Source organism: Hippopotamus amphibius, chromosome X (assembly GCF_030028045.1).
Source record: "Hippopotamus amphibius kiboko isolate mHipAmp2 chromosome X, mHipAmp2.hap2, whole genome shotgun sequence".
In the NCBI taxonomy this organism is placed as follows: domain Eukaryota; kingdom Metazoa; phylum Chordata; class Mammalia; order Artiodactyla; family Hippopotamidae; genus Hippopotamus; species Hippopotamus amphibius.
Window position 1 is genome coordinate 91,509,268 of NC_080203.1, and position 25,496 is coordinate 91,534,763.

The following is a 25,496-nucleotide window of genomic DNA, read 5'->3' on the forward strand; positions in this document are numbered from 1 at the left end:
GGGATATTGGTTTGCAGTTATATTTTCTTGTAATGTCTTGGTCTGGTTTTGGTATAGGGATAGTTTGCTATAAGGATAATAGCTTCAGAGAGTGAACTGGGAAGTACTCCTTCCTCTTCATTTTTCTGACAGAATTGTGTAAATTTGGCACTATTCCTTCCTGAAATACTCTGTAGAACACAGTGAGACCAACTGTGCCTGGAGTTTCCTTTGTGGGAAGATTTTTAGCCAAAGATTCTATTTCTTTAGGAGATATAAGGCTACTCGAGTATTCTCTGTTTTCTTGAGCGTGCTTTGATAGACTGTACCTTTCTAATAACTTGTTCATTTTCTTCTATGTTGTCGATTTTTAAAGTGAAGTTTTTCATATTATTATTCCCTTATTGTTGTTTTAGCATTTTTGCACTCTAAAGTCATATCTCCTCTACTACTCCTGATACTGGCCACTTGTGTCTTATGTATCAAAGCTTTCTTTCTCACTTAGTCTACATCAAGTTTATAAATTGTATAAATCTTTGGAATGAACCAGCTATTGACTCGTATTTTCTCTGTTATTTCTTTGTTTTCCATTTTATTGATATCTTTTTTTTCATCTTGTATAACTGTAACTTTATTATTTTTTTTAATTTTTTATTTTTATTTTATTTATTATTTTGGGGGGGTACACCAAGTTCAATCATCTGTTTTTTTTTTTTTTATTTTATTTTATTTTATTTTATTTTTTTTGGGGGTACACCAGGTTCAATCATCTGTTTTTATACACATATCCCAATATTCCCTCCCTCCCTTGACTCTCCCCCCACCCTCCCTCGAGTCCCCCCCACCCTCCCCGTCCCAGTCCTCTAAGGCATCTTCCATCCTCGAGTTGAACTCCCTTTGTTATACAACAACTTCCCACTGGCTATCTATTTTACAGTTGGTAGTATATATATGTCTGTGCTACTCTCTCGCTTCGTCTCAGCTTCCCCTTCACCCCCCGCCCCCTCCCAAACCTCGAGTTCTCCAGTCCATTCTCTGCACCTGCGTCCTTGTTCTTGCCCCTGAGTTCATCAGTACCATTTTCAGATTCCGTTTTCTACTTTCTCTCGGGTTAATTTTTACTTCTTTTGGTAGCATCTTAGTTTTGTAGTTCATTGATGTTATCCCTTTCTTCTTTCCGAAAATAATCATGCAAAGTGAGAATTTCTCTCTAAGCACTGCCTTAGCTTAATCACACAAAAGTTGATATGTTGTGTTTACATTTCCCTTTAGTTCAAAATACTTTCAAATTTCCCTAGTGCCTCCTCTTTGTCTGTGTGTTACTTTGAAATCCTTGTTAAATTTCAAAGTTTGGGGATTCTCTAGAAGTCTCTTGCTATGGACTTCTTGTTTCACTCCACTGTGCCCAGAGGACATCCTCCACATGACATCAATCCTTCTTCATTGATGGAGTATTGTTTTATAACCCAAAAGAGAGGCTCTTTCTTGACACATTCCCCATGTGCCTTGTGTGTATTCTACTGTACTGAGTGGAGTGTACTATAATTAGGTCTAATTAGTTGATAGTGTTGTTAAAGTTCTCTGTATAATTATTGGCCTTCTGTCTATTTTCTATATCAAAATCTCGGAGAAAAATGTTTGAAATTTCCAACTATTAAATATGTTTGTCTGTCTATATCTCTTTTTAAGGCCAGTCAGTGTTCCCTCTGTGTAATTTAAAGTTCAAATATCCAGTGCAAGGAGGACTGCTGTGCTTTCCTGAGTAATGAGCCCTCTTTTTCCATTATTAAATATGCTCATTTATCACTAGGTAACACTCCTGATCCTAATACCTACCTTATCCGTTATTATACCTTCTCTTTTTTCTAACAGTTCACCTTCACATGGCATATCTTTTTCAATCCTTTTTCATTTAATCTATCTCTGTCTCTATATTAGAGTGAGTTCCTAGTTAACAGCATACTATGGAATCTTGCTCCTATTCTATCTAGAAATCTCGGCCTTTAATTTGCAGGGTTTAGAATATTTACATTTAGTTTGAGTAGAAATCCGATTGGCTTTAAATCCATCACTTTATTTCAAGTAGATTTCTTTCCTTCCTTCTTTTCTTTTTCCTTCCTTCTTTCCTCCCTTCTTCCTTCCTTCCTTCTTTCCTTATTGACTTTGTTTCCTCATTTTTTCTTTCACCCAATTCCCTTGCCATCTTACGTACTGCTGATGTGGTTTTCAGTATTCCATTTTAATCTGTATATGTATTATTTATTCCTTTTGTTTTATATCTAAGTGGTTCCTGTAGAGAGTATACTATACATATTTCAATTTAGGCATTTCGTCTTCAAAGAATAAGATTCCTTACACACACATATGTCTTTATTTTTATAATCCCATCAATTTGCTTTTGTTTCCATACAATGCATTTATATGTATATTATATCCCAGATAATGCATTGCTATTGGTCTTGAAAACATTCAGTTAACTTTTAGAGAAAGAAATCTTTTAGAATCCCTTCCCCTCCCCGATTCCACCTCCCACGTATTTACCATTTCTATAGGTACTTTTTCCTTTGGGTTGATTTGCACTTATATTTGGCATGGTTTTCATTCATCCTAAAGAAACGCATTCGATATTTTCTATTGTGCAGGCCGCTGGTGGACAATCCTAATACTTTTTTTTGGTTTGACTGAAAAAGACTATTTCGTCATCATTTCTTTAATTTTGGTTTTAAATTAATGTTCAGTGACATAGACTTCTTCTGGACGTCCAGTTCTAGGAATTTCAGCACTTGTATAGCTGCTTGTAACCACCATCACAATCAGTATTCAGAACATTTCTGCAACCCTCAAGAAGTCCCCAGTGCTACCCTTTCGTAGTCATGCTCTACCTCCACGCCTCACCACGGCACCACCAATTTGCTCTCAGTCATGACAGTTTTGTCTTTTCAAGACCGTCCTACAAATGGAGTCATTTAAAAAGTAATCTGAGACTGGCTTCTATCACTGAGCATAATGTTACTGAGTTTCATCCACGTTGTTGACTGTATTAATAGTTCATTCCTTTCTACCACTGAATAGTATTCAATTGTATGGGAATAATGCACTTTGTCGAAGGACATTTGGGTTGTTGCACAGTTTTGTTGATTATGAACAGAACTCTTGCTACAAACATTTGTGTATGGGGTTTTGTGTGAACTCACCTTTAAACTTCTCTAGGGGAAATACTTTGGGGAGAAGTTGCTGGTCACGTCGTGGCTACGTATAAGTTTAACCTCATATAGGAGCAATACAACTCTTTCCATAGTGGCTGTGCCACTCTGCATTCTCATCGGTAACCTGTGGTAAATCCAGTTGTTGCCTATCCCTAGCATCATTTGGCATTGTCAGGTGTTTTTGTTTGTTTGCTTGCTTGCTTGCTTGCTTCTTTGTTTGTTTCTTGCTTTGTGTTGTTTAGTTTTGTTACATTTGAGCATTTTTAAGATAGAAAGGCTGGTATTTCACCTTAGTTTTAATCTGCATTTGCCTGAGAGCCAGGGAAGTTGCACATCTGTTTGTGTGCTTAGTTGCCTGCTATGTATTCTTTTTATTGAAGTATCTCTTTAAGTATTTTTTCCACTATTTTCTTTCTGCTGCGTTTTGACAGTTCTTTATATATTCTGGGTACAAGACCTTTGCTGGATATGTAATTTTTAACTACATTCTCCCAGCCTGGGATTTGTTTTTTCCAACCGTTAACAATATCTTTCACAGAGGAAAAGGGTTTTTTGGGTGTCATACCTAAAACATCCTTACCAAACTCCAGGGTGAAGATTTTGTGTTATTTCCTTCTAAAAGTTTTACAGTTTCACGTTCCTGGTTTACATCTAAGATTCATTCTTAGTGGCTTTTAGGGTAAGGTGTGAGGGTCTTTTTCTTTCAGATGGACATCCAGTTGTTCCCACACATATGCTGAAAAGCCAGTCCTTTCTTCGTTCAATCACCTTTGCAGCTTTGTCCAGAACAAATTAGCTGTATTTTGTGAAACTAGTTCTGGAATCTTCCCTCTGATTTATTTTTGTGTGTGTCTGTTGCTTCACCATCGTCACACTGACATTTGTTTACTGCAGTTTTGTAAGTTTTTTTTTTTTTTTGGGGGGGATACATCAGGTTCAATCATCTGTTTTTATACACATATCCCCGTATTCCCTCCCTTCCTTGACTTCCCCCCCTCAAGTTTTTTTTTTTTTTTTTTTTTAGTTTTGTAAGTTTTAAATGAGATAATGTGACTCCTCCAATTTTATTCTTCTTGTCACAATTGTTTTGCCTCTTTTAGTTCCTTTTACTTTCTGCATAGGCTTTAGAATCAGCTTGTTTACACCTACAAAACTGGATGCTGGGAGTTTTTTATTGGAATTGCATTAACTCTACAGATAAATTTAGGGAGAACTGACATCTTCACTATGGTAAATATTCCAATCCATGGTCGTAGTATGTTCTTCCATTTATTTAGGTCTTCTTTTATTTTTTTCTTCAGTGTTTTGCACTTTACAGCATGAAAATACCATGTGTCATTTGTTAGATTCACAACTAAGAATCGCCCTTATTTATGAGTGGTACGTGGTATCACTCTCTCTCTCCCTTTTCAATTAATTAATTAATTAATTAACTTAATGGCTGCGTTGGGTCTTTGTTGCTGTGCTGTGCATGGGCTTTCTCTAGTTGCGGTGAGTGGGGGCTACTCTTTGTTGTGGTGTAGCGGTGGCTTCTTTTGTTGTGGAGCACGAGCTCCAGGCGCACGGGCTTCGGGAATTGTGGCACGTGGGCTCAATAGTTGTGGCTTGTGGGCTCTAGAGCACAGGCTCAGTAGTTGTGGCGCAGGGGCTTAGGTGCTTCGCAGCATGTGGGATCTTCCCGTCCCAGGGCTCGAACCTGTGTCTTCTGCATTGGCAGGTGGATTCCCAACCACTGCACCACCAGGGAAGCCCAGGTATCACTCTCTCAAGTTTCATTTTCCAACGCTTCTTTGCTACTATATAGAAATATGATTGATTTTGTGCTGTAATCTTGTATCTTGCAATCTAGGTAAATTCACTTAGTAGTTCTAGGAGATTTGGGTATATCTGCGTGATTTCAACAGAGACAATCGGCTTGTGAATTGGAACAATTTTACTTTAGTCTACTGATTTGTGCCACAGCATGGATGAATTTCCAAAGCATTGAAGCAGAGGGGAAAAAAAGGCAGACACAAGAGATTACATATTGCATATTTATGTGTATATCAGGCTCTAGTAAAGAGCATATCTAACCTATAAGCAATATAGAGAGGAGATCAGTGGTTGCCTAAGGCTGGATGTGGATGGTAGGGATTCACTGGGATGGGGTATAAGGGAACTTTATCAGGTGATGGAAATGTTCTCTTTCTTGACTGAGGTGGTAGTTACATGGACGGTAGCATTTGTCAAAGTGCATGGAACTGTACACTTAAATGGACACATTTTTATTGGCCTGAGTACAACTGATAAAGAGAAGCCTTGACTGTTAATTTAATTGGGAGGAACTCAGTTTGCAAATGAGCAACACCCAAAACGATGACCTCTGATAATGAAAATCTTCAGGGCTTTATCAGTCATTGCAATGTTCTCCTTGTGGGCAGCAAGCAGGGGACTCTTGCCAGCCTCTGCAGTCCTCCAAAACCCGCCCACACGCAGAAGAGCAAAGTGTGCTTGGGACAAGAATGTGAAACTACAGCTGAGGTTGGACACCATTTCCTGGGAACACCCTTCTGCATTGATTCTTGCCCTTGCCCTTGTCCCTCCTGCGTTGGAACCTTGTGCCTGGGGCCCTTCCCAGCCCTCCCATGCCTCCCCCCCCACCGCCCCCCGCTGGGGAAGGAAGCAAGAGGAGGAGATGTGTGAGGTGGCCTGATCCTAAGGCTCCTCCTCTGTGTCCCAATTCCGATTCCGGGTGCCGGGACCCCTCAGTGTCCTCGAGAGCTCCAGAGACAAGCTAAAGATAATTTGTAGCTGCTGCCTTCCCGAAAGGCACATGATTATCTGGCTCTCAGCTCTCTCAGATTCCTGGCTAAAAGCAGTGCGCTGCTCATAGTGAAGCTACATCTTCCCACCTCTTCCCTCCCTGCTTTCAGAAGGCTCACTTTCGCCTAGACTTGACCTCTGTTGCCTCCTCCATCCAGGCTGCCTGAAGTAGCCACATGCTCTAATCCCTCCTGGTTTCCAGAGGCCTCCTACAAATGAAGACGTCTATGGACACTGTAGGGGAGTTCGCTTGCTCCACAACCCCATCAACTCTTAGTATCCACAGTCTTTTTAATTTTCTTCTTTCATGTGGTCTTTGGGTGTGTACACCACATTTCACTTATTGAACTTTGTAACCCGCGGAAGGGTCAACCGTTTCAAAATAAATTGCATGTATTTGCTGAACCCCATACTAGGGCAGCTGGCCTGGAAAGGGACTGTTGTGTCACCCTCAGGTGTGAGTCCATTTCTGACGAGGATGCCGAAGCGTTGGCCTCTCCAGGACACAGGAGTGAGGATGTGTCGGGAGGCTGGGTAGGCAGTGGCAGGCCTCAAAAGCCCAGGATGAACCTCAGAGGCAGGGAGGCCATGAAGGGTGGGGTTCTGGCTCAGGGAAGAGAGATGGGGAGCTGTATGGGTTGCCTGGGTGGTCAGGAGGGTGGGTGTCTGCAGAGAGGAATGAGAGGCGGGGGTGTCACCCCACGACACTGTGAGTCCCTCGAGGGCAGTGGCAGCGGGCTGCAGTGGGCAGAGCACACATGTAGCCTCAAAGTGCCCTGGGCTCCAGTCCCAGCACTGCCACTTCCTGGCTGTGGGGCTTAGGGCAAGTGTCTTCCCTCTCAGAGCCTCAGTGTCCTCACCCATGGAGTGGGCCTGATCATCCCATCCTATCAGGGCTGCCTGGTGAATGACATCAAGGCCGTGTGAGCAATTGCATGTGAATATTCAGAACAACTGTATACGTAATCGTCAGTAACTGGAAACAAGTGAATCGGTGAATGCTTGGCCGTCAACAAGTGTCCCAGGAGTCAGAGGGCACAGGCCTGTGTTGGGGAGAAAGCTGCGGGAGCTGCCAAGGTGCATGCACACCTCAGCCAAGGCCCCGGCACACAGCAGGGCCTCAGAAAACACTTGCTGAGACCTACTGTGGGCCTTTGTGGTGGGGGAGCCCATGGAAGGGCTGTGGCTGGGGCGGGAGGGAGGCCTGCCTTGGTCTCATGGTTGCCCTGTGGGTGAGGAGGTCGGCCGCCTCTGAGGTGACCATCCTCGGCTTCTGGGGGACCCAGGGCCTGTCTGCCATCCCCAGGGCCCTCTTTCCTCCCTGTTCCTGAGGCCGCCTCTCTGCTCTCTTCCTCCCTCCCCACCCTGCTCTCAGCACTGCCCCCTGCAGAGTGTGGGGGAGCAGGGCCCAGGTGAAGACCACCATGGGGAAGGGGTGGAAAGGGAGAGTGCTGCAAGCCTGGAGGCCCAGGGAGGTGGTGCCTTCCCCAGCACCCTGTCTCTGAGGGCTGCCCTCTCCTTCTTTCCAGATGAGCTGCCTTATCTCAGGTGCCCTCTGCCCACAGTGCTCCAGCTCATACCTGTGGCTTGTGGTGAGCGCCCCACTCTTGTCCGTGAGAAGGCAGGTGCCTACTGCATGCATAGCAGGGTCCTGGAGGTCCCAGGGCGAGGGAGCCAGAAACATTCCAGTGTCATTCATCATGCCAGGGCTGGGTTCCCAAGTCCCGGACCATCAACCTGGAAACCTGCACCCTGAAGGGGACTGAATCTTTGTCAGAATCACAAAGTGTCCACGGGGCCAAGCATCAACCCAGCAGCCAGGGAGGCAGAAATCAAGCCACCAACAAATAAGGCAGAAACCTGCGTGAAGCCTGTCTTTAGGGGAGGGGTCCATACAGAGCCTGCTTCCTGGGGGTGCGGCCCAGGCCGTCCCTCAGCAGGGCTGCACTAGTGGTTGAGTGCTCTGCTGCTGCTCTCTTGGACTTGTTCATCATTTTTGAGCAAGGTGACCAGCGTTTTTGTTTTCCACTGGGCCTGGCAAATGATGTAGCTGGGTCCGGGTCAGGATCCAGGTCTGGCTGAGAGGGTGGAACCCCTTCTTGGGGCAAAGAGGCAAGCGGCGGGGTGGGGGCGGTGGGGTGGGCAGGCCAGGGTCCTTAAGCTACTCTCTCCTCCCTCTCAGCCCGGAGCCTCGTCGTCCAAGCTGCGGACATCACTGGGGGAGCCAGAAAAGCCCCAGATTGCCCCTTCGTGCTACAGTCCTTCCCAGGGATCCAAAGTGTCTCTGCCCTCACTGTCGTCCACCCGAGGAATTAAAGTTCTAGCCTCAGCTCCCGCAGGGATCACACAGCCCTTGAAAACACAGGGACCTAGGCTGGCCTTGGCCTCACTGGGAGAGCCCTGCTTCCATGGAGAAGAGCCCTGGAGCCTCCCAAAGGGCCTCGGGTCATGGTCACAGGCAATGGGCTGCCCAGGTCTGCCTGCAGCTTTCTTTCATTAAATCGGCTCTCGCGGCAATAATGGCTCCTCCTTCTACCTGCTGGAGGGGTGAGAACGTCACTGTGAGGCCTACCTCATTGTCCTTAAAACTCGGTCTGAGAGCTGAGGTCTTGAAATTGGGTGGATGATGAGGGAAGGATTCCAGGACAGCGACTCCAGAGATGGGGCAGAGGTGGGTCCTGGGGGATGTCTGTGGACCCTGTCCCTTGGTGGGAGGGACAGTGGCACCAGCTCACAGTCCTCCACCCCACCCCTTCTCCTGTGGACCCCCACTGGCATTTAAGCGGGACCACACAGCGCAGGAAATCATGAAACTGTGTGGACCGAAGCCCCTGGAAACTCTTGGTCTCCACACTCAGCTGGCATCTCTGCCCCTCCCAGCGCCCAGCCCACCCACACCCGCCTGCCTTTTAGGCAGAGGCGGCCCCCGCCTGTCCCAGAGGGCCTGACCAGTCAGAGCCACACCTGCCCAGGAAAAGGAGGAAACGTCCGACTGATTTTGCAACTTTAATGTAACACTGATACCCAAAACACGACAGCACGACAAAAGCACACAACGAAAGCAGGAAGGGCAGAGAGCGCGTCATCTTGCATGCCATCTTCCGGGGATGGGGAGAAGCTGCCTAGAGTGCTCTGTCGGGGAGGGGGCAGAGGAGGCACTCTGGCTTGGCGGGGGACTGCTGCAGCTCCTCAGCGCTGCCTGGAACCGGGAGACACAAAAGCCAGAACACAAGTGTCAATACACGTGACCCACGAGGGATAGGAAGGACAAACCAAGTGTCTTGTCAGGCTTTCCTCGTTCCCCCACGACTCCCCAGGCCTCCCCCTGACTCCTCCCAGCCCCTCCACACCCCATCCTTCGGAGTCTCACGTAATGACCTCCAATCTTACTGAATCCAGGAGAAGAAGCTGGCACTGGTTCTGGCGGCGTTTCTGGTCCGGATGGTGGAGCTGGTGCTGGGGCCATCGAGCATGCTGGTGCTGGCCGCACCACTGGTGCCGCTGCTGACGCCAGCCCTCCAGGTGCCTCTCCTGTTGGCACGGTTGCTATTCAGAATGTACTGATGGTATCTGGCCCAGAAAGCGAAGGGGATCCTGGACCAGGCGTCGCCAAAGTCTCCGTCCTCATCCCAGGTCAGGAGTTCGACCTGTATGTCGTCCCAGCTCCACCGTCCAATCAGAGCTTCCTCCCCGATGTTCATCTGGGCCCTCATCTGGGCCCTGGCATGTTCCTCAGCCATATCCACATCCATCGTCTTGAAAGCATCATCCACAGCCTCCAAGAAATGAGCCCTCCATTCCCGGGGGTCTCGGTTCTGATACTGCGATGGGAGAACAGCAGCCGTCGGAACAGCTACCCCACCTCGCTCAGCACCTGCTTCCTGCCATACACCCTCCTGAGCACGTTGTGAAATCAGGATAAGAACACACACAACTGGAATCGGGCTCCCGTTATTCTGTGCCAGGCCTGAGATTTCGCCCCATCCACTCACTACGTCTGTGAACTTGTGTCAGTGACTTAGGAACCTTTCTGGGCCTCAGCGAACAAACAAGGTATGGGAAGCTCCAGCCAGAACAGAGGCTCTGCCTTACCTGGGCGATGAATCTCAGCACCCTCATCTTGCTGGTCTCGTGGCGGGCGCGGAGGCCCCAGAGGAACTCATACTCGGGTGGGCTGCTGTTGGGGATCTTCTTGTATTCCAGGTACCTGCGTGAGAGAGGAAAATAAACTTCTGCTTCCAGCCAGGCAGACCTGTTGCTGCACCAGTGGCTCCCAGGTGGCCCCTTCCCAGCCCCGAGGCTGCAGCTCAGCTGCTGCAGGAGGCCTGCCCTGGCCCTGCAGTCCTTGCCTCGCTCCCATGCTTGCTCCCAGGGTTTGTGCCTCTGAAACTGAGGTGCTCACACCCTTACGCCATTGGTCCTGCCCAGCAGCTGTGTGGAGGTGCAGGGGGCATGTGTAGAGTATTTGTTCATAGGAAGGCCACGAGTTTGGTGCCCCTTGTCACAATAACCCAGATTCCTGTTGGGTGTGTTGCAAACAGAGGAGTCATTTCTTCAGGCCCCCTGGTCTGAGCACACCCCACCACGGGGCTCATCCATGGCCTGGCTGAACCCTGGGGCAGTCGACCCCAGAAAATGACTGTAAGGGAAGAAACAGTCAACCGAGAGCAGTGGACTCCATGCATACTCTTGACCATGTGTATGTGTGTATGTGGCGGGGCTGGGGGGGTGGTGAACATGCACACGGGCCTGTGTGAGGGCACACGAGATCTCCAAGCACTGAGGATGGGGTGGGCCTGGGCTAGAAAGTCAGCAGGGCTGGGCTCCAGGCCCAAACAGGCCTTATCCCAGCCAGGGCCATGCTCAGGCTTCCACTCTCTGAGCCCCAGCCTCCTGAGATGTAAAGCCGGGGACACGGCCTAGAGGGCGGGTGCTGAACGAGATGGGGGCTGTACCACCCCACCCAGTGTTCACAGTCAGCACGTGCTCCCTTTCCCCAAGCCTCCTTGGAACTGTCCTCCCCACAACACTCACATACCCCCACCCCACGCTCACGCCAGACACCCATCCCTCTGGTGTTAAGACATGGGCTGGGGAATGGCTTCCTCAGCTAGAGCAGCACACGAGGAAGGCCTGAGTGGGAGGCAAAGTGAACTGTCGATACTCACTTCTGCTTCACAAAGTCCTCTGTAATGAGTTTCCTCAGATCGCCCAGGAATGGGTGCCTCACCCTGAGTGCAAGGAAAGGAACGCACGACTAGAGACGGTGGCAGTGCCCGGGGTGGGCAGGAGCGCTCCCAGCAGGACTGAGAGCTTCCCAGCCCTGGGGGGGGGGGGCGGTCCCCATGGACGCCCAGGCCGGCAGCAGAGGCCAGATGGCCACTTGTCAGCGATGCCCCAGGGAGGGGTTTGACGGAGCCCCCAGGTCTGATGGTTTCTCTTAGCTCTCATCTGGGAATAGAGAGGGCACACGGAGCGGAGGGGGCGCGGCTCAGAGTTCAGGACCGTTTCCCCACGCACCCTGGTGGGACCCTCTGCGCTCTACCTAGTCCAGGACGCCACACCCCACAGAGCCCACTAGGCTGCTGCAATCCTGGGGCCTCTTGTGCCCAAGGACACACTGAGGAGCGGGAGCCGAGAGACCCCAATCATACCCGGGGCGCAGTCCCATCTTGCGTAGTGCCTCCCAGAGGACAGCTGCAAGGGGAGATGAGGTAACGAGAGTTAAGCACACGGAGGTGAGACGGTGGGCAACCCCCCAGCTGCAGGTCCAGCCACTCACCCTCGCTGGCACGGTTGCCGTTCATGAAGATGACGCCCAGAATCACCAAGAGGAGGCTCAGCCTGGGAGTGTCCTTGGTCCTGGAGGTGTAGAAAGAGGGATCCTGTCCAGCAGCCACTTGCCCGGGGCACCACAGCCAGCTCGCCCAACTAGCCTCTCCCAGATTGCTGGGCTACAGGGCAGTTCCTCCCCCTCTGTGAGGCTTGCTATACCTGGTCAGGACAATTCATTCCTCGGCCTGAGACTGAGTCCCTTCATCCATCAAATGTGGATGCTCACACCTCCTCCCAGGGTTCTGCCGAGGATGGGGTGAGGCAGGGAGCAAACGCTTGGCAGCCCTGGGTCCAGAGGCACATCCAGACCTTCCCTGCCCTTTGTGCACTGCGTCGGGAGCACAACTCCACTGGAGCACCACCGCTCTCACCCCTCCCGAGGCCCAGAGTGCCAAGCCCTGGCCAGGACCTTAGCAGGGAGAGGCAAGCAACACACCTGCTTTCCTACGAAGATGGGCATGGCGACGGGTGGGCAGGGGTGAAACCCGGAGAGCAGCAAAGCCTCACCCCACGATACTGCCCCTACCAGCCCTTAACTGCCCAGCACTGTTAACTCTGGGTGGGAGTCGTGCTAGCTGCCCCCCAACCCCACTTTCCCGTTTCTCTGAGAGGAGGCAGGAGGCACCACCGAGGAAGGCCACCACTCTCCTGCGCTTTCTCACTTTCCCAGGAGGCGGGCTGACGAATCCCGTGTGCAGACAAGAATGTAGAGGTGTTCTTCCTTGTCGATTTCCTTCAGGTGGATGCCGAACTTCTACACGGGGCAGAAAACAGAATGTCAGATCAAACATCCATGCTGGGTGTCCTGCAGGCAGTCACTCAATTCCCTGTTGGAACTTTTCCTTGGCGGGGAGCCCCAAGCCCTGGGGGAGGAGGAAGGGAGGCCGCGGAGGAAGAGCCCTGCGGGAGCACTGACACTAGCTGAGACAATGGGGTCCACCTCAGGAGACCACAGACACTCAGAGAGCACGAGGGGCAGGAAGGAGGGAAGGAGGCACACAGAAGAAGCTCTCAGGTGGAGAGGCCAGGGAGGCCTTCCTTCCAGGGCACAGCGTCCCTGCCCTTGGGCCTGGAGGGGATGCAGGGAGCAAGGGTTCCCTGCTGCTCCTGCCCCACAGAGCTGCCCCCCCACCCGCCACTGCCCCACACCCACCTTTTCCAGAGTGTACGTTGCTCGTTCAATGATCTCAGGGAAATGTTCGTCGTATTCTCGGATGACATCCTTTAGCATGTCTGCAGGAGGGGAGGGGTGGGCAAAGCACCAGGGCTGAGCAGGGGCCACAGAGCTGCAGCCTTTCCGTCAGCCCTGCTGAGGGGAGCACACTCAGAACCCCACACCGTGCAGATGGAGCCATCAGCCAGGCCTGATATGTGTGTGGGGGCATCTGACGGGAGGCCCACAGGGTAGGGTTGTGGGAGGGGGAAAGAGCAGAGCTCAGGGAGGGGCCACATGTTGCCCACCTGAGCGCCTGATGGGGATCTTCTTGTAGTCTTTAATCATCAGATATTTCACCAACTTATTTGCCTGGAGAAGGAAGAGCACACCAGGAGATCAAGGCGTGGGTGACCTCAAAGAACTGGCCCTCAAGGGAGGAGAGGAGGGAGATGGGGGAAGGGCAGGCTTCTTACCCTCTCCTGCAGAAGGGTCACATTGCGGGGTGGCAAGCACAGTACGTGCCTTGAGGGTACCTGGGACCTCAGGGCCATGGGGGGCCGAGGGGCCATCTGAGGCCGAACAGTCGTCAGTGGGGGCTGCGATGCCCTCCAGGTCGGTGGGACCGTAGGAGGCTCTCTCTCCTCCTCGCTGCTCTCATATTCGTCATCCAGGTGCTTGGACTGTACCATTAGACAGAGGAGAGACTCAGGGCTACCAGGCTACCCGTGCAAAAGCACCTGGCACACATCTTAACCAGAGCAGGTACTTGGAAACAAGGGTAGTAGGAACAGCGGATGACACGTGCCGAGTGCTTACTAAGTGCCAGGCACTGAGCCAACCGCTTCTCCCTCCAGGCCTGAGGGTAGGGACTATGTGGAGTAAAAACATGCGCGTAAACTTGCCATGGAGAAACATGCACAAGCTGAGAGAAGAGGGGAGGGAAGAAGAGGGGAGGGAAAAGGATGCGGGGAAGGGAGGGGAGGAGGCGGAGAAGAGGAGGCAGAGAGAGGAGAGGGCAGAGAAAGCAGGGGAGCAAGGGGGACTGGAGACATCAGGGAGGTCTCACCTTCTTTGTCCTCTTGCCTCCCATCCTGGCCCAGGGCTCCGCACTCTGCTGAGAGGTGGCAGCTGCACCCTCAGGCTCCGGGATGCTCGTGGCCATCTTGGCCTTGGCGGCAGCTGCTGCCACAACATTCTGAGGCTCCACCCACCGAGTCTTGGCGAGAGCCTTCCCAGACTTGGTCGTCTTGGGCCGGGTAGCTGCCCCCTCCCCAGCAGAGGCTGTCTGGAGCCCCCCAGAGGCAGCACTGGGGCCCTCTGTGGCAGCCTCTTGGGCCGGGGCAGGTCTCTTGGGGCGTGGGAAGGCCATGCCACTCACACCTGCCGGCTGGGTGAAATCAAAGACATCGTTCTGACCCAGGAAGGCTGTCTTGGGCCGGGTGGCATCCATCTCACTGGCACGCGGGGCCTGGGAGAAAGCACAGGTCGTACTAGGGCCCTCGGCAGCAGCCTCCTGGGCCTGCGAGGATGTCTGGGGCTGTGTGGACCTTGCCGGAGCCCCAGGGGTGGCCATCTCGCTGTTGACTAGCATCTGGGAGCTGTGCGGAGAAGCCAGGCTTGTCTCGGGGGTGGCTGCCTGAGCCTCAGCAGCGGATGTCATGGGCTGGGTATCGCCTCCTGAGGCCTGGTCTGCGGCCACTGAGTGGTTAGCGACCACCTGATTGTAGGTGGCACGGGCAGCAGTGGCAGTGGCCCGAGCAGCTTGGTTAGAGGAGGCGGCCCGGGCTACGTTGGCAGCACGGGCAGCCGTCTCATTGGCAAGTGTTTCTGGATCCATGCGAAATGCCTCCAGCAGAGTCCTGGCCAGCATAGGGTTTTCCAGTTCCCAGGGCTCATTCTGCAAGACCAGGGAGGGGAGGGGAAGGCAGACAGCTCTACACACTCGGCCTGTGCTGGCCAGCCCCTGACCAGCCCCCAGGCCCTCCCAAACCCCCCTGCTCCCAGCAGCACAGGGGAGGTTTGGGGAAGCTGGGCAGTCCTTCCCCATTCAACTCCAGCCTTCATCTACCCCCTCCTCCCATCCTCCCTGACGTCACAGGAGAGAAGGCCCAGGGCTAGCAGGTGGCCGACAAGGGGCCTCACCGCTAAGATGCGAAAGCCTGGACCCAAGCTCCCAAAGGCTCTGAGGATACGGATGTCAAAGCTGGTGAGGGCTCCGTAGCCTCCAAAAGCACCAAATTCTTCATAGTCGTTGCCTTCAACCATGTCTTCCTCCCCGACTTCATCACTACCCTCGTCCATGTCTTCAACGTTGTACCCTTCTGATTCTTTGTGGTAGCTTCCCTCAGCCATGCTGGGGGGTCCCAAGGAGAAGACAGCTCAGCCTGAGTGGGACGGGGAGGCCTCTTCAGGGGGAGGGGGCGGGATCCAGCAGGAGGTGGGATCTCTCGGGAGGTGGGGGGCTGCAATCATCAGGTTACCAGGCAGTATGGAGGGGGGGAGTGAGGGCTGCTGGGGTAGATTCTCTCAGAGACAGAGCCCTAGGAGAAGGATAGAGGAGGTCGGAGGAGACCCTGCACTGAAAGGGAAATTTAGGACAGGCAGGCTCCCCAGCCCAGCGGCTGGATTTGAACAGGGGATGGACTGGCGGGCTCGGGTCCAAAGAGTCCCATAGGAGATGCGTTGAGAGAGGGGGAAATAAAGAGCCTGAATTTAACGGCTGGAGCAGGGGGCCAGGATGGTGGGCAGGAGATGACATGAGAGGGCTCAGACAACGGGGACCGCCAGAAGCTCTGGGAAAATGAATCCCAGGGACCCTCTGACTAAGTCCCAGTGGGGGACTCAGCTGATTCAGGTCTAGGTTGGGCTCATATAGGAGCGCTCAAGGTGGATGGGGTGGGGGTCCTCGGACTAGGTGAGGCTCGAGCTGGAGCGCTGGAGGTCTCAAAGGCCACGACTGCAACTCCGGGAAGGGGGCAAAGCGGTCAGTTCGACTGGATTGATCTCAGAGTGGTTGGGGTGGGGGTGGGGCCGCCGCTCTAAGGAAGCTCAGCACGGAGCACACGGATCTGTTAAAGGGGTTCGGATGGTGGGCTCCGGTGTAAGTAGGGCTCGAATCGGGGAGCCTGCGTCTGGTGGCGGTGGTGGGGGGCGGCTCCTATCTAGACCGCGGGTCTAATGGGGTTCAGGTTCTGCGTGCTTGGGCTTTGTTCAGACCCAGCGGCGGGGGGTTGGGATGGGGAGGGCACAGCGTACCGGGTTCCACTCGCCCTCTCCCGGTCCTGCCTGGGGCTGGATCCTTACCTTCCCTGGGGCTCCAATGGCGTCCGTCCTCAGCACCAGGAACCCCGCAGCCGCGCCCTCGCCTACTGCTGCCAGCACAGCAGCTCCGACCACCCCGCCCCTTTTCTCCGCGCACCCCCCGCGACTGGGCAGCCTGCGCATGCGCGGACCCCTCCAGCCGGCCCGCTTTCCCAACAAAAGCCTTTTCCACCAGGTCCCTGTGCGCATGCGATTCCGCCCGTGGGTGGGCGGGGGGGGGGGGCGTTTTCTCCTTCCCGCCAGATTCCCCTCACCGTTCCCCCGCTCCGCCCCCACGTCCCCGATCGCAGGCGCGGGCACGCACACCCTGTATTGCGGTTCCAATCCATCCATCGTATACCCTCAGTCCCCCCACTTCTGCACAATGCTTCTCAGCCCTGCCCTCCCCCTTGCCTCTAAGCTCCTCCAGCGTGGTCTGGAATACACTGAGCCCTGCTTCCCCAGCATGACCCCTAGGTCACCAGAACAGAGGTCTCTTGCCCAGTCTGTAACTACATGCAACAAGAGAAATGGGAATGGCGAGAGAGGACACCAGTTCCCTTTGTGTTCCCCTCCACTATCCACCTCTAGGGCCCCCAGGCACACTGGGAACATCTGCTTCCCCAGCCACTCTTCATGCAGCCTGTGTGTCACAGCCCAATCTGTGCTGGGCATTATCTTCCTCTCACAACAGCCCTGGGAGGTGGATGTCAGGATCCCCATTTTACAGATCAGGAAGCTGAGGCACAGACAGACGCATTGCACGAACTAGACAAGGCCACAGAGCCAGTAAGCTGAAGATGCAGAATTTGGGCTCCGGTCTTCCTGACTCCAAAATCCTTTGTTCCACTAGCACTGGCCCCGGGGACTGAGGCACCCTCGGCTCTTCAGTTCCAGCAGCAGATCCACCCCACCTCCCCTGCCCTGTCAACATCTGTCCCAACAAGCCAGGTTTCTGTTCTCTGAGACCTAAGCTCATGCTTGGGTCATCCCAGGGGGAACAGGTAGGGGCCCCAGGCCCACCCCTTGCCTGCTGGATGTAGGTCCATCCAGGTGTGCGAACCTGGGGGTCTACTCCCTGCTCCAACTGTCAGGCCCCTTCGCTGTGAGTGGCACAAACGCGCTGCCCCTGAGGCCTTCCTGGTGCCCGCTGGAGCGGCCAGGACAATCAGGCACTTGTGTGTCTGAGCCATGGCAAGGCCTGATTCAGAGTAAATGTTTGGCCTGGTTCCTTCCGTGGCTGGGGCCTGAGGCAGCTGTGGTCTTGTGGATAGAAGCTGGGCTGGACTTCCGAATTCCAGGGACACTGGAGTGCCAGGCCAGTCTGTTGCTAGCTGTGTGAGCCCGCTCGGGTCATTGGACATCTCTGAGCCCGGTTTCTCAATATGCAAAATGGGAAGCAAAAGGAGAACTTAACTGGGGTCCTACCCAAGGACACGCATGCTGCTGCACTTCCAGAACGACTGGAGAAAATGCTATGTTCCCATCTCAAGTTGCACCTCTGTTTTTCTAAATTTATTTATTTATTTATTTATTTTTACAAAAAACATAGTGGACTTTTATATTCGTTTTCACATCAGCCTCTCCAGGACCCCTGTGTCTGAATGGAAGCTATTGCTAGGACCAGAGCTTTTACTCTCCAGTGACCAACATCAATTCTGACTGGCTGGATGGCTTTCCTCAGCTGTTGCATAGCAACCTTCCCTGTCAGCTGCTTGTGTCTCTCAGCCCTTCCTGTGTAACACGTTTCTGTGGGACGTGACCAGACCTTAGAAGCAAAAGCCTTGAGAAACCGCTATACGCCAACAGCAAGTGCTATGTTCCCCTCTCATTTTGAAACTGTGCTTTTTCATAAAATCCGTAGCGGAATTTTATATTCGCTTTATTTTGCATTTTAGTCTTATTTTTTCTTTTTCTATTTTTTTTAAATTGAGATATAATTGGCATATAACATTATATTAGTTTCAGGTGTAAAACATCATGATTCAATATTTGTATATACTGTGAAATGACCACCACAATAAGTCCAGTTAACATCCATCATCACACATAGTTACAATTTTTTATGATGAGAACTTTTAATGCATTCATTTTTATACCAGCCCCTCTATACGCTATATGCTTTATAACTATATATGCTAATATGCTAACAACTGCGAAATCTACAACCCCAGTTTGACTTCACCTTTGGGATCCAAATCCATAAATTCATTCGTCTACTTGACATCTCCACTTGGATGTCTCAAGGGCTCCTCACAGTGAGTCTGTCTCACTGTGGTATTGTTATATCCACCCCTCCCACACACTCACATCCCCCATCTCTCTTGTTTTTGAAACTCCCATCTTCACAATCTCAGTAAATGGCACCATGATCCACAAAACTACTCACTCCAGAAAACGAAAGTCAACTACCACCACTGCCCTTTTCTCATACACTGCACCCAGATGGGAAACCTCCGCAGCTCTCCAGAGCTACCTCTCTGTGCAGCTCTCTCCCCTCCATCACTCCCAGAATATTCTAGTCACATTGGCCTCTTGGAATTCTCAACTCTGTCTCTTTCACTCATTGGGCTCTGTCTGTGTTCAGTCTCCCTGTGCTGCAGCCTGTAAACTCTATCCAGGAAAGAAGTTGGGGGTGGGGGGTAGGGGTGGAATTGGGCAATCCAGGGGATCACCTGGTTAATTTCCTTTATCTTGGGGATCTCTGTCCTATGTGGCTGGTGGTGCCATGACGTAAAGCTCTATAATTTGGGGGGTTTATAGGTATTTATGTGGCAGAGCAAATCAGATTCGTGTTAACTTATCATGGCTGCAAGTATAAGTTTCCACCCCGGTTTTTCATTTATTTTTTTCAGTGACCCTTATGCTTTAATATGTATCCAAGTTGCTATGCACAGTTAATGCATGATGTGTATTCATGGTATTTTTGCAATCGGCTTCCCCAGGGTTTTACCTTTATTCCTAGACAAGTATAAAACCAGAAAAATATAGAATCATTAAGAGGACCAAAGATAAGAATTTGAGGACGCTTCTCATAAGGAATAATGCAAGTCATAAGAAAGTGGCATACCATTTTTAAAATAGTGAAACAATAAATGTCCACTCAGAATTTTACGCTCAATGAATATCTTTTTAAAAATGAAGTTGAAATAAAAGTTTTTCATACGTACTGAAGCTGAAATAATTAATCATCAGTAGATTCGCCCTACAAGAAATGTTACAGGATGTCCTTCAGGCACAAGAAAAATGACTATAAATGGAGATATGGTCTACACAAATGAAAATCAGCACTGTAAATGGTAGATGTGAAAGTAGATATAAGCTATTAATTTTCACATTTAAGAATATTTTGTTATTGATACGTAAAGCAAAAATTCATAACAATGCATTGTGGAGTTATACGTTATATAAGTTATGTGGAACTCACTTCTTGGAAAATAATAGCACAAGAACTGGGGGGTGGAATATAAGAGTATGTAACATGCTAAATCTACATGTGAAGTGGTACAATATTACTTGAAGGTAGATTGCGATACGTTAAGGAAGCATGAAATATAAACACTAACGTATCTATCCAAAGAATTATGGCTAATAAGCCTACATGGGAGATAAACGGAATCGTGAAGTGCTCATTTAATTTAAAATGTTTCAAAAAGAGAAATAATAAAACAATAGATGAGCAGCTAGAAAAAAGATAACATGACAGCTTTATTTTTTCTTTCAGCAAAACTTTGATCTTTATTTTTTATTTTTTTTTCAGATCTTTATTGGAGTATAATTGCTTTACAATGCTGTGCCAGTTTCCGCTGTACAGCAAAGTGAATCAGCTGTATTTACACATATATATCCATATCCTCTCCCTCTTGAGCCTCCCTCCCACCCTCCCTATCCCACCCCTCCAGGTCATCACAAAGCATCGAGTTGATCTCCCTGTGCTATGCAGCAGCTTCCCACTAGCCATCTATTTTACATTTGGTAGTGTATCTATAACATGACAGCTTTAAATCCAACCATATCAATAACCATATTAAGTACAAATTGTCTAAATGCACCAATTAAAAGTTAGGGATTGACAAATTGGATTCCTTTCTCTTTTAAATAGACTTCATTTTTTAGAGCAGTTTTAGGTTCATAGCAAAATTTAGCAGAAATTACGGAGCCATCCCATATCCCTCCTGCCCCCACAGAGACAGAGCCTCCTCCATTATCATCATCCTGCACCAGAGGGGTGTACTTCTTACAATCAATGAACCTACATTGACATATCATTATCACCCAAAGTCCGTAGTTTACATTAGGGCTCACTGTCGCTGTTGTACATTCCATGGGTTTGGACAGCAACATGTAGCCACCATTACAGTATCATACAGAATAATTTCACTGCCTCCCAAATCCTCTGTGCTCCACATATTTGTCCGTCCCTCTCTCCTAACTGCTAGCAACCACTGATTTTTTCACTGTCTCCATAAGGTTGCCTTTTCCAGGATGTCATTTAGTTGGAATCATACAGTATGTACCCTTTTCAGATTGGCCTCTTTCACTGGGTAATTATGGCAATTATGAGTAAAAGTGCTATAAACATTCATATGCAGGTTTTTGTGTGGACATACATTTTCAGCTCATTTGGGCCAATACCAAGGAGCACGATTGCTGGATTACATGGTCAGAGTAGGTTTAATTTTGTAAGAAACTGTCAAACTGTCTTCCAAAATGGTTGTATGAGTTTGAATTCCCACCAGCAATGAAGGAGAGTTCCTGTTGATACACATCTCTGCAGGCATTTGGTATTGCCAGTGTTCTGGACTGTGGCCATTCTAATAGGTGTGTAGTGGTATATCAGTTTTTAAATTTGCATTTCCCTAATAACATACAATGTGGAGCATGACAAATTGGATTTTAAAAAGATCCAGCTATACGCTGTGTATATGAATCCCATTTTAAATATAAAGGTACATATAGGTTAAAAGTAAAAGTATGGGAAAAGATATATTATGATACTAATAATCAAATCAAGGCTGTAATGGATATATTAATATCAGGTAAAGGAGATTTCAGAATAAAACATATTGCCAGGGATAAAGAGGATCATTTATAAGAGGATAGTTTATGATTGCCTAAAGAGGCCAATTCTTCAAGAGGGCATACAAATTCTAAATGTTTATACACCTAAAAACAGAATTTAGACATATATGAAAGAAAGGAAAATCCACGATTAGGGTCAGAGATTTTGTCTTTTCCCTCCACAGCTGAACAAGTTGACAAAAAAGAAAAAAATCAGTAAGTGTATAGAATGCTTGAAAATGCCGTCACTCAAATTAATCTAATTAACATTAAAAATTTTTATTGGGGTATAAATGATTTACAATGTTGTGTTAGTTTCAAGTGTACAACAAAGTGAACCTGTTATACAAATACATATATCCACTCTTTTTTTAGATTATTTTCCCATATAGACCACTACAGAGTATTGAGTAGAGTTCCCGGTACTATACAATAGGTTTTTATTAGTTATCTGTTTTATATATAGTAGTGTATATGGGCCAATCCCAATCTTCCAATTTACCCCTCCCCTCCTTACCCCCCAGTTAACCGTAAGTTTATTTTCTACGTATGTAAGTCTATTTCGGTTGTGTAGATAAGTTCATTTGTAGCCTTTCTTTTCAGATTCCACATATAAACGACCTCATAAGATACTTGTCTTTCTCTGTCTGACTTACTTCACTCAGTATGACAATCTCTAGGTCCATCCATGTTGCTGCAAATGGCATTATTTTGTTCTTTTTGTGGCTGAGTAGTATTCCATTTTATCACATCTGCTTTATCCATTCCTCTGTTGATGGACATTTAGGTTGCTTCCATGTCCTGGCTATTGTGAATAGTGTTGCAATAAACATCAGGGTGCATGTATCTTTTCCAGTTATGGTTTTCTCCGTATGTATGCCTAGGAGTGGGATTGCTGGATCATATGGTAGCTCTGTTTTCAGATTTTTAAGGAACCTCCCCACTGTTCTCCATTTTAAGGACACTATCCCCAACAAAAAGAGAACACACGTTGTTATCACATGTACATGAAAATTTACCATGATAGACAATATTCTGGGCCATAAATACATCTTACAATTGAAAGAATTAACATCACCTAAAGGATTTTCATGAAGGACAATGAAATTAATTTCACTGTAAATAACGGGAATGTGTCTGTAAAATTCCCCAAATTGCAAACAATAGAACATACTCTTCAATAACATATGGCTGAAAATAACAAAAAAGAAATTTAGAAAGTAATTTGAATTGAATGAAAAGTAAACAATAAAATTTCAGGGATGCATCTAAAGCAGTCCTTAGAAACCAATTTATAGCACTAAATGCCTATATTTAAAAATCAGAATTAAATCAATCATATAAAGTGCAATATTTAGAAACAAGAATGCCAGTATAATTAAAACTGAAATAGAAGAAAGGAAATAAGGAAAAGTGTAGATGTCACTGAAGTAGCCAAAAAAAAACTAATAATGGCAATTAAAGAGATCAAATCTAGTCTGTAAGAATATCAGTACAACCAACAAGACTCTATCCAGAATAATTAGGGAAATAAAAGAGAGAGCATTAATTACCAATATCAAGAATGAAAAAATTACTGTTAATTATATTACTAATAAGAAATTTATGTCAATATTCAATAACTTTATTTTAATGAATAGAAATTTATGCAACAGAAATAATCACGAAAATGAAATTTTAAATGCCATTTCTGATAGCAAAAATACCCCTTGCAAGTGCATAAAAAGACAAATTACATAAGGGTAAATGTGACAAAGTTAAGCAACCCATTACTTGAAAACATTAACACATTGCTGAGAATAATTAAAGAAGACCTAAATAAATGGAATATATAATTCTAAAGTCATATGGAAATACAGAAAAATTCGAATAGCCAAACGATGTTAAGAAAGAAGAATAGAATTGTGGGTATCACTCTCTGATTTCAAGCTATACTACAAAGCTGCATTCATCAAAACAGTATGGTCCTGGCACAAAAGCTGACATATAGATAAATGAACAAAACTGAGAGCCCAGAAATAAAGCCACAGTTATATGGGCAATTAATCTATGACAAAGGAGGTAAGAATATACAATGGGGGAAAGACAGCCTTTTCAATAAATGGTGTTGGGAAAACTGGCCAGCTACATGCAGAAGAATCAAACTGGTTAATTTTCTCACACCATATACAAAAATAAATTCAAAACGGGTTAAAGTAAGACCTGAAACCATAAAACTTCTGGAAGAAAACATAAGCAGTATGGTCTTTAATATCACTCAGTAATAATTTTTTGGATATGTCACCTCAGGCAAGGGAAACAAAAGCAAAAATAAACAAATGGGACCACATGAAACTAAAAAGGTTTTGCAAAGTGAAGGAAACTATTAACAAAATGAAAAAGCAGCCTGCTCAATGGGAGGAGATATTTGCAAACAATATTGGATAAAGGGTTAATATACAAAATATATAAAGGACTCATACAACTCAACATCAAAAATAAAATAAAAAAAGATTAAAAAATAGGACCTGAGTAGACATTTTTCCAAAGAAGACATACAGATGGCCAACAAACATGTGAAAGGATACTCAATATCACTAACCATCAGGGAAATGCAAATCAAAACCATGATGAGATATCATCTCACACCTTCAGAATGGCTATTATCAAAAGACAACAAATAACAAGTGTTGGCAAGGATGTGGAGAAAAGAAAGGGTCCCCTGTGGACTTTGGTGGAAATGTAAATTCGTGAAGCTAATGCAGTATGAAGTTTCCTCAAAAAATTAAAAATAAAACTATCATACAATCCAGTCATTCTACTTCTGAGTATTTTTCCAAAGGAAACAGAAACACTATTTTGAAAAGATATATACAATCCTATGTTCGTTGCAGCATTATTTACAATAGCAAAGATATGGAAACAACCTAAGTGCTCATCAATAGGTGAATGGATAAAGTGGATATGGTGTATACACAATGGAATATTCAGCTATTAAAAAGAATTAAATCTTGCCATTTGCAACAATATGGATGGATCTAGAGGGTGTTACGCTAAGTGCATTATGTCAGAAAGAAAAATACTGTATGATATCACTTATATGTGGAATCTAAAAAACAAAACAAATGAACAAACCTAACTGAAGAGAAACTGAGTCATAGATACAGAAAACAGACAGGTGGTTGCCAAAGGGGAGGAGGTTAAGAGGAAAAGAGAAATAAGTGAGGGAGGTTAAGAGGTACAAACTTTCAGTTACAAAATAAATGAGTCACAGGGATGAAATGTACAGTGTGGGAAATATAGTCAATAATTATGTAATATCTTTGTATGGTAACAGATGATAACTAGACTTATTATGGTGATCATTTTGAAACATACAGAAATATACAATCACTATTTTGTGTACCAGGAACTAATATGGTGTTGTAGGTCAATTATACTTCAAAAAGAAACCAACCAAACAAACAAACAAACTCATGGAAAAAAGAGATCGGATTTGTGGGCACCACAGGCAGGGCGTGGAGAGAGGGGGACTTGGATGAAGGCAGTCAAAAGGTACAAACTTTCAGTGAAAAGGTAAACAGATATTGGTGATGTAATGTACAACATGATAAATATAATTAACATTGCTATACCGTATGTATGAAAGTTGCAAGAGTAAATCCTCAGAGTTATTATCACAAGGAAAAATATTTTCTATTTCTTTACTTTTGTATCCATATGAGATGATGGATGTTCACTAAACTTATTGTGGTAATTGTTTCATGATGTATCTAAGTCAAATTATTATACTGTATACCTTAAACTTATACAGTGCTTTATGTCAATAATATCTGAAAAAAACTGGAAGAAGAAAGAAAGATGATACATATTAAAAAAACTAGAATTTCTTGTTTCCCTGAGAAGCATATAGTGGGAGTGTATAATGGGAACAAAAATGACTGAACACATGAATGACAAGTGAGGGGCCTGGCCAGAAAGAATGATGGCAATAGTGATATGAGCTGGAATATGATTTTCTCAACCCTCTGACCCTAAAGTATTCTCACCCTTCCTTTGCTTGAACTAATCTGACCTTCTCTTAGGCCCTGCGGAAGAGCCACACTTTTTACTGCCTTAGAGACTTTATAGTTCTGCTCCTGGGAATCCTGAAGTGGTAACCCTTTGTCTTCTCCTGT

The 25,496-nt window shown here is 47.5% G+C and overlaps 2 protein-coding genes and 1 non-coding gene across 7 annotated transcripts in view; 1 reads left to right on the forward strand and 2 right to left on the reverse strand.

The window, feature by feature from the left end:
* Positions 1 to 8,980: 8,980 nt before the first annotated feature.
* Positions 8,981 to 25,496, reverse strand: part of LOC130842312 (melanoma-associated antigen D4) — a 129,501-nt gene continuing 112,985 nt past the window's right edge. Inside the window, exons 1-13 of one of the 5 annotated variants that reach the window (XM_057718950.1) lie at positions 16,282 to 16,380; positions 15,121 to 15,331; positions 14,045 to 14,875; positions 13,452 to 13,658; positions 13,284 to 13,347; positions 12,976 to 13,055; positions 12,485 to 12,576; positions 11,770 to 11,849; positions 11,642 to 11,684; positions 11,156 to 11,218; positions 10,080 to 10,194; positions 9,366 to 9,808; positions 8,981 to 9,186 (exon numbers count right to left, since the gene is read on the reverse strand). In XM_057718950.1, the coding sequence (XP_057574933.1) occupies positions 9,374 to 9,808; positions 10,080 to 10,194; positions 11,156 to 11,218; positions 11,642 to 11,684; positions 11,770 to 11,849; positions 12,485 to 12,576; positions 12,976 to 13,055; positions 13,284 to 13,347; positions 13,452 to 13,658; positions 14,045 to 14,875; positions 15,121 to 15,330 (2,220 nt within the window). In that variant the 5' untranslated portion in view covers position 15,331; positions 16,282 to 16,380 and the 3' untranslated portion in view covers positions 8,981 to 9,186; positions 9,366 to 9,373. Of the gene's footprint in view, positions 9,187 to 9,365; positions 9,809 to 10,079; positions 10,195 to 11,155; positions 11,219 to 11,641; positions 11,685 to 11,769; positions 11,850 to 12,484; positions 12,577 to 12,975; positions 13,056 to 13,283; positions 13,348 to 13,451; positions 13,659 to 14,044; positions 14,876 to 15,120; positions 15,519 to 16,281; positions 16,381 to 25,496 lie in introns of those variants that run through there. The other 4 variants (XM_057718951.1, XM_057718949.1, XM_057718952.1 and 1 more) reach the window with 4 other exon arrangements.
* LOC130842799 (small nucleolar RNA SNORA11) lies at positions 10,440 to 10,568 on the reverse strand. Its single transcript, XR_009050576.1, has one exon. It is a non-coding gene; the product is annotated as a small nucleolar RNA SNORA11 (small nucleolar RNA).
* Positions 14,564 to 25,496, forward strand: part of LOC130842311 (melanoma-associated antigen D4) — a 129,501-nt gene continuing 118,568 nt past the window's right edge. The window contains exon 1 of the mRNA XM_057718948.1: positions 14,564 to 14,606. The gene's annotated coding sequence lies outside the window, so the exon portion shown is untranslated. The remainder of the gene's footprint in view (positions 14,607 to 25,496) is intronic.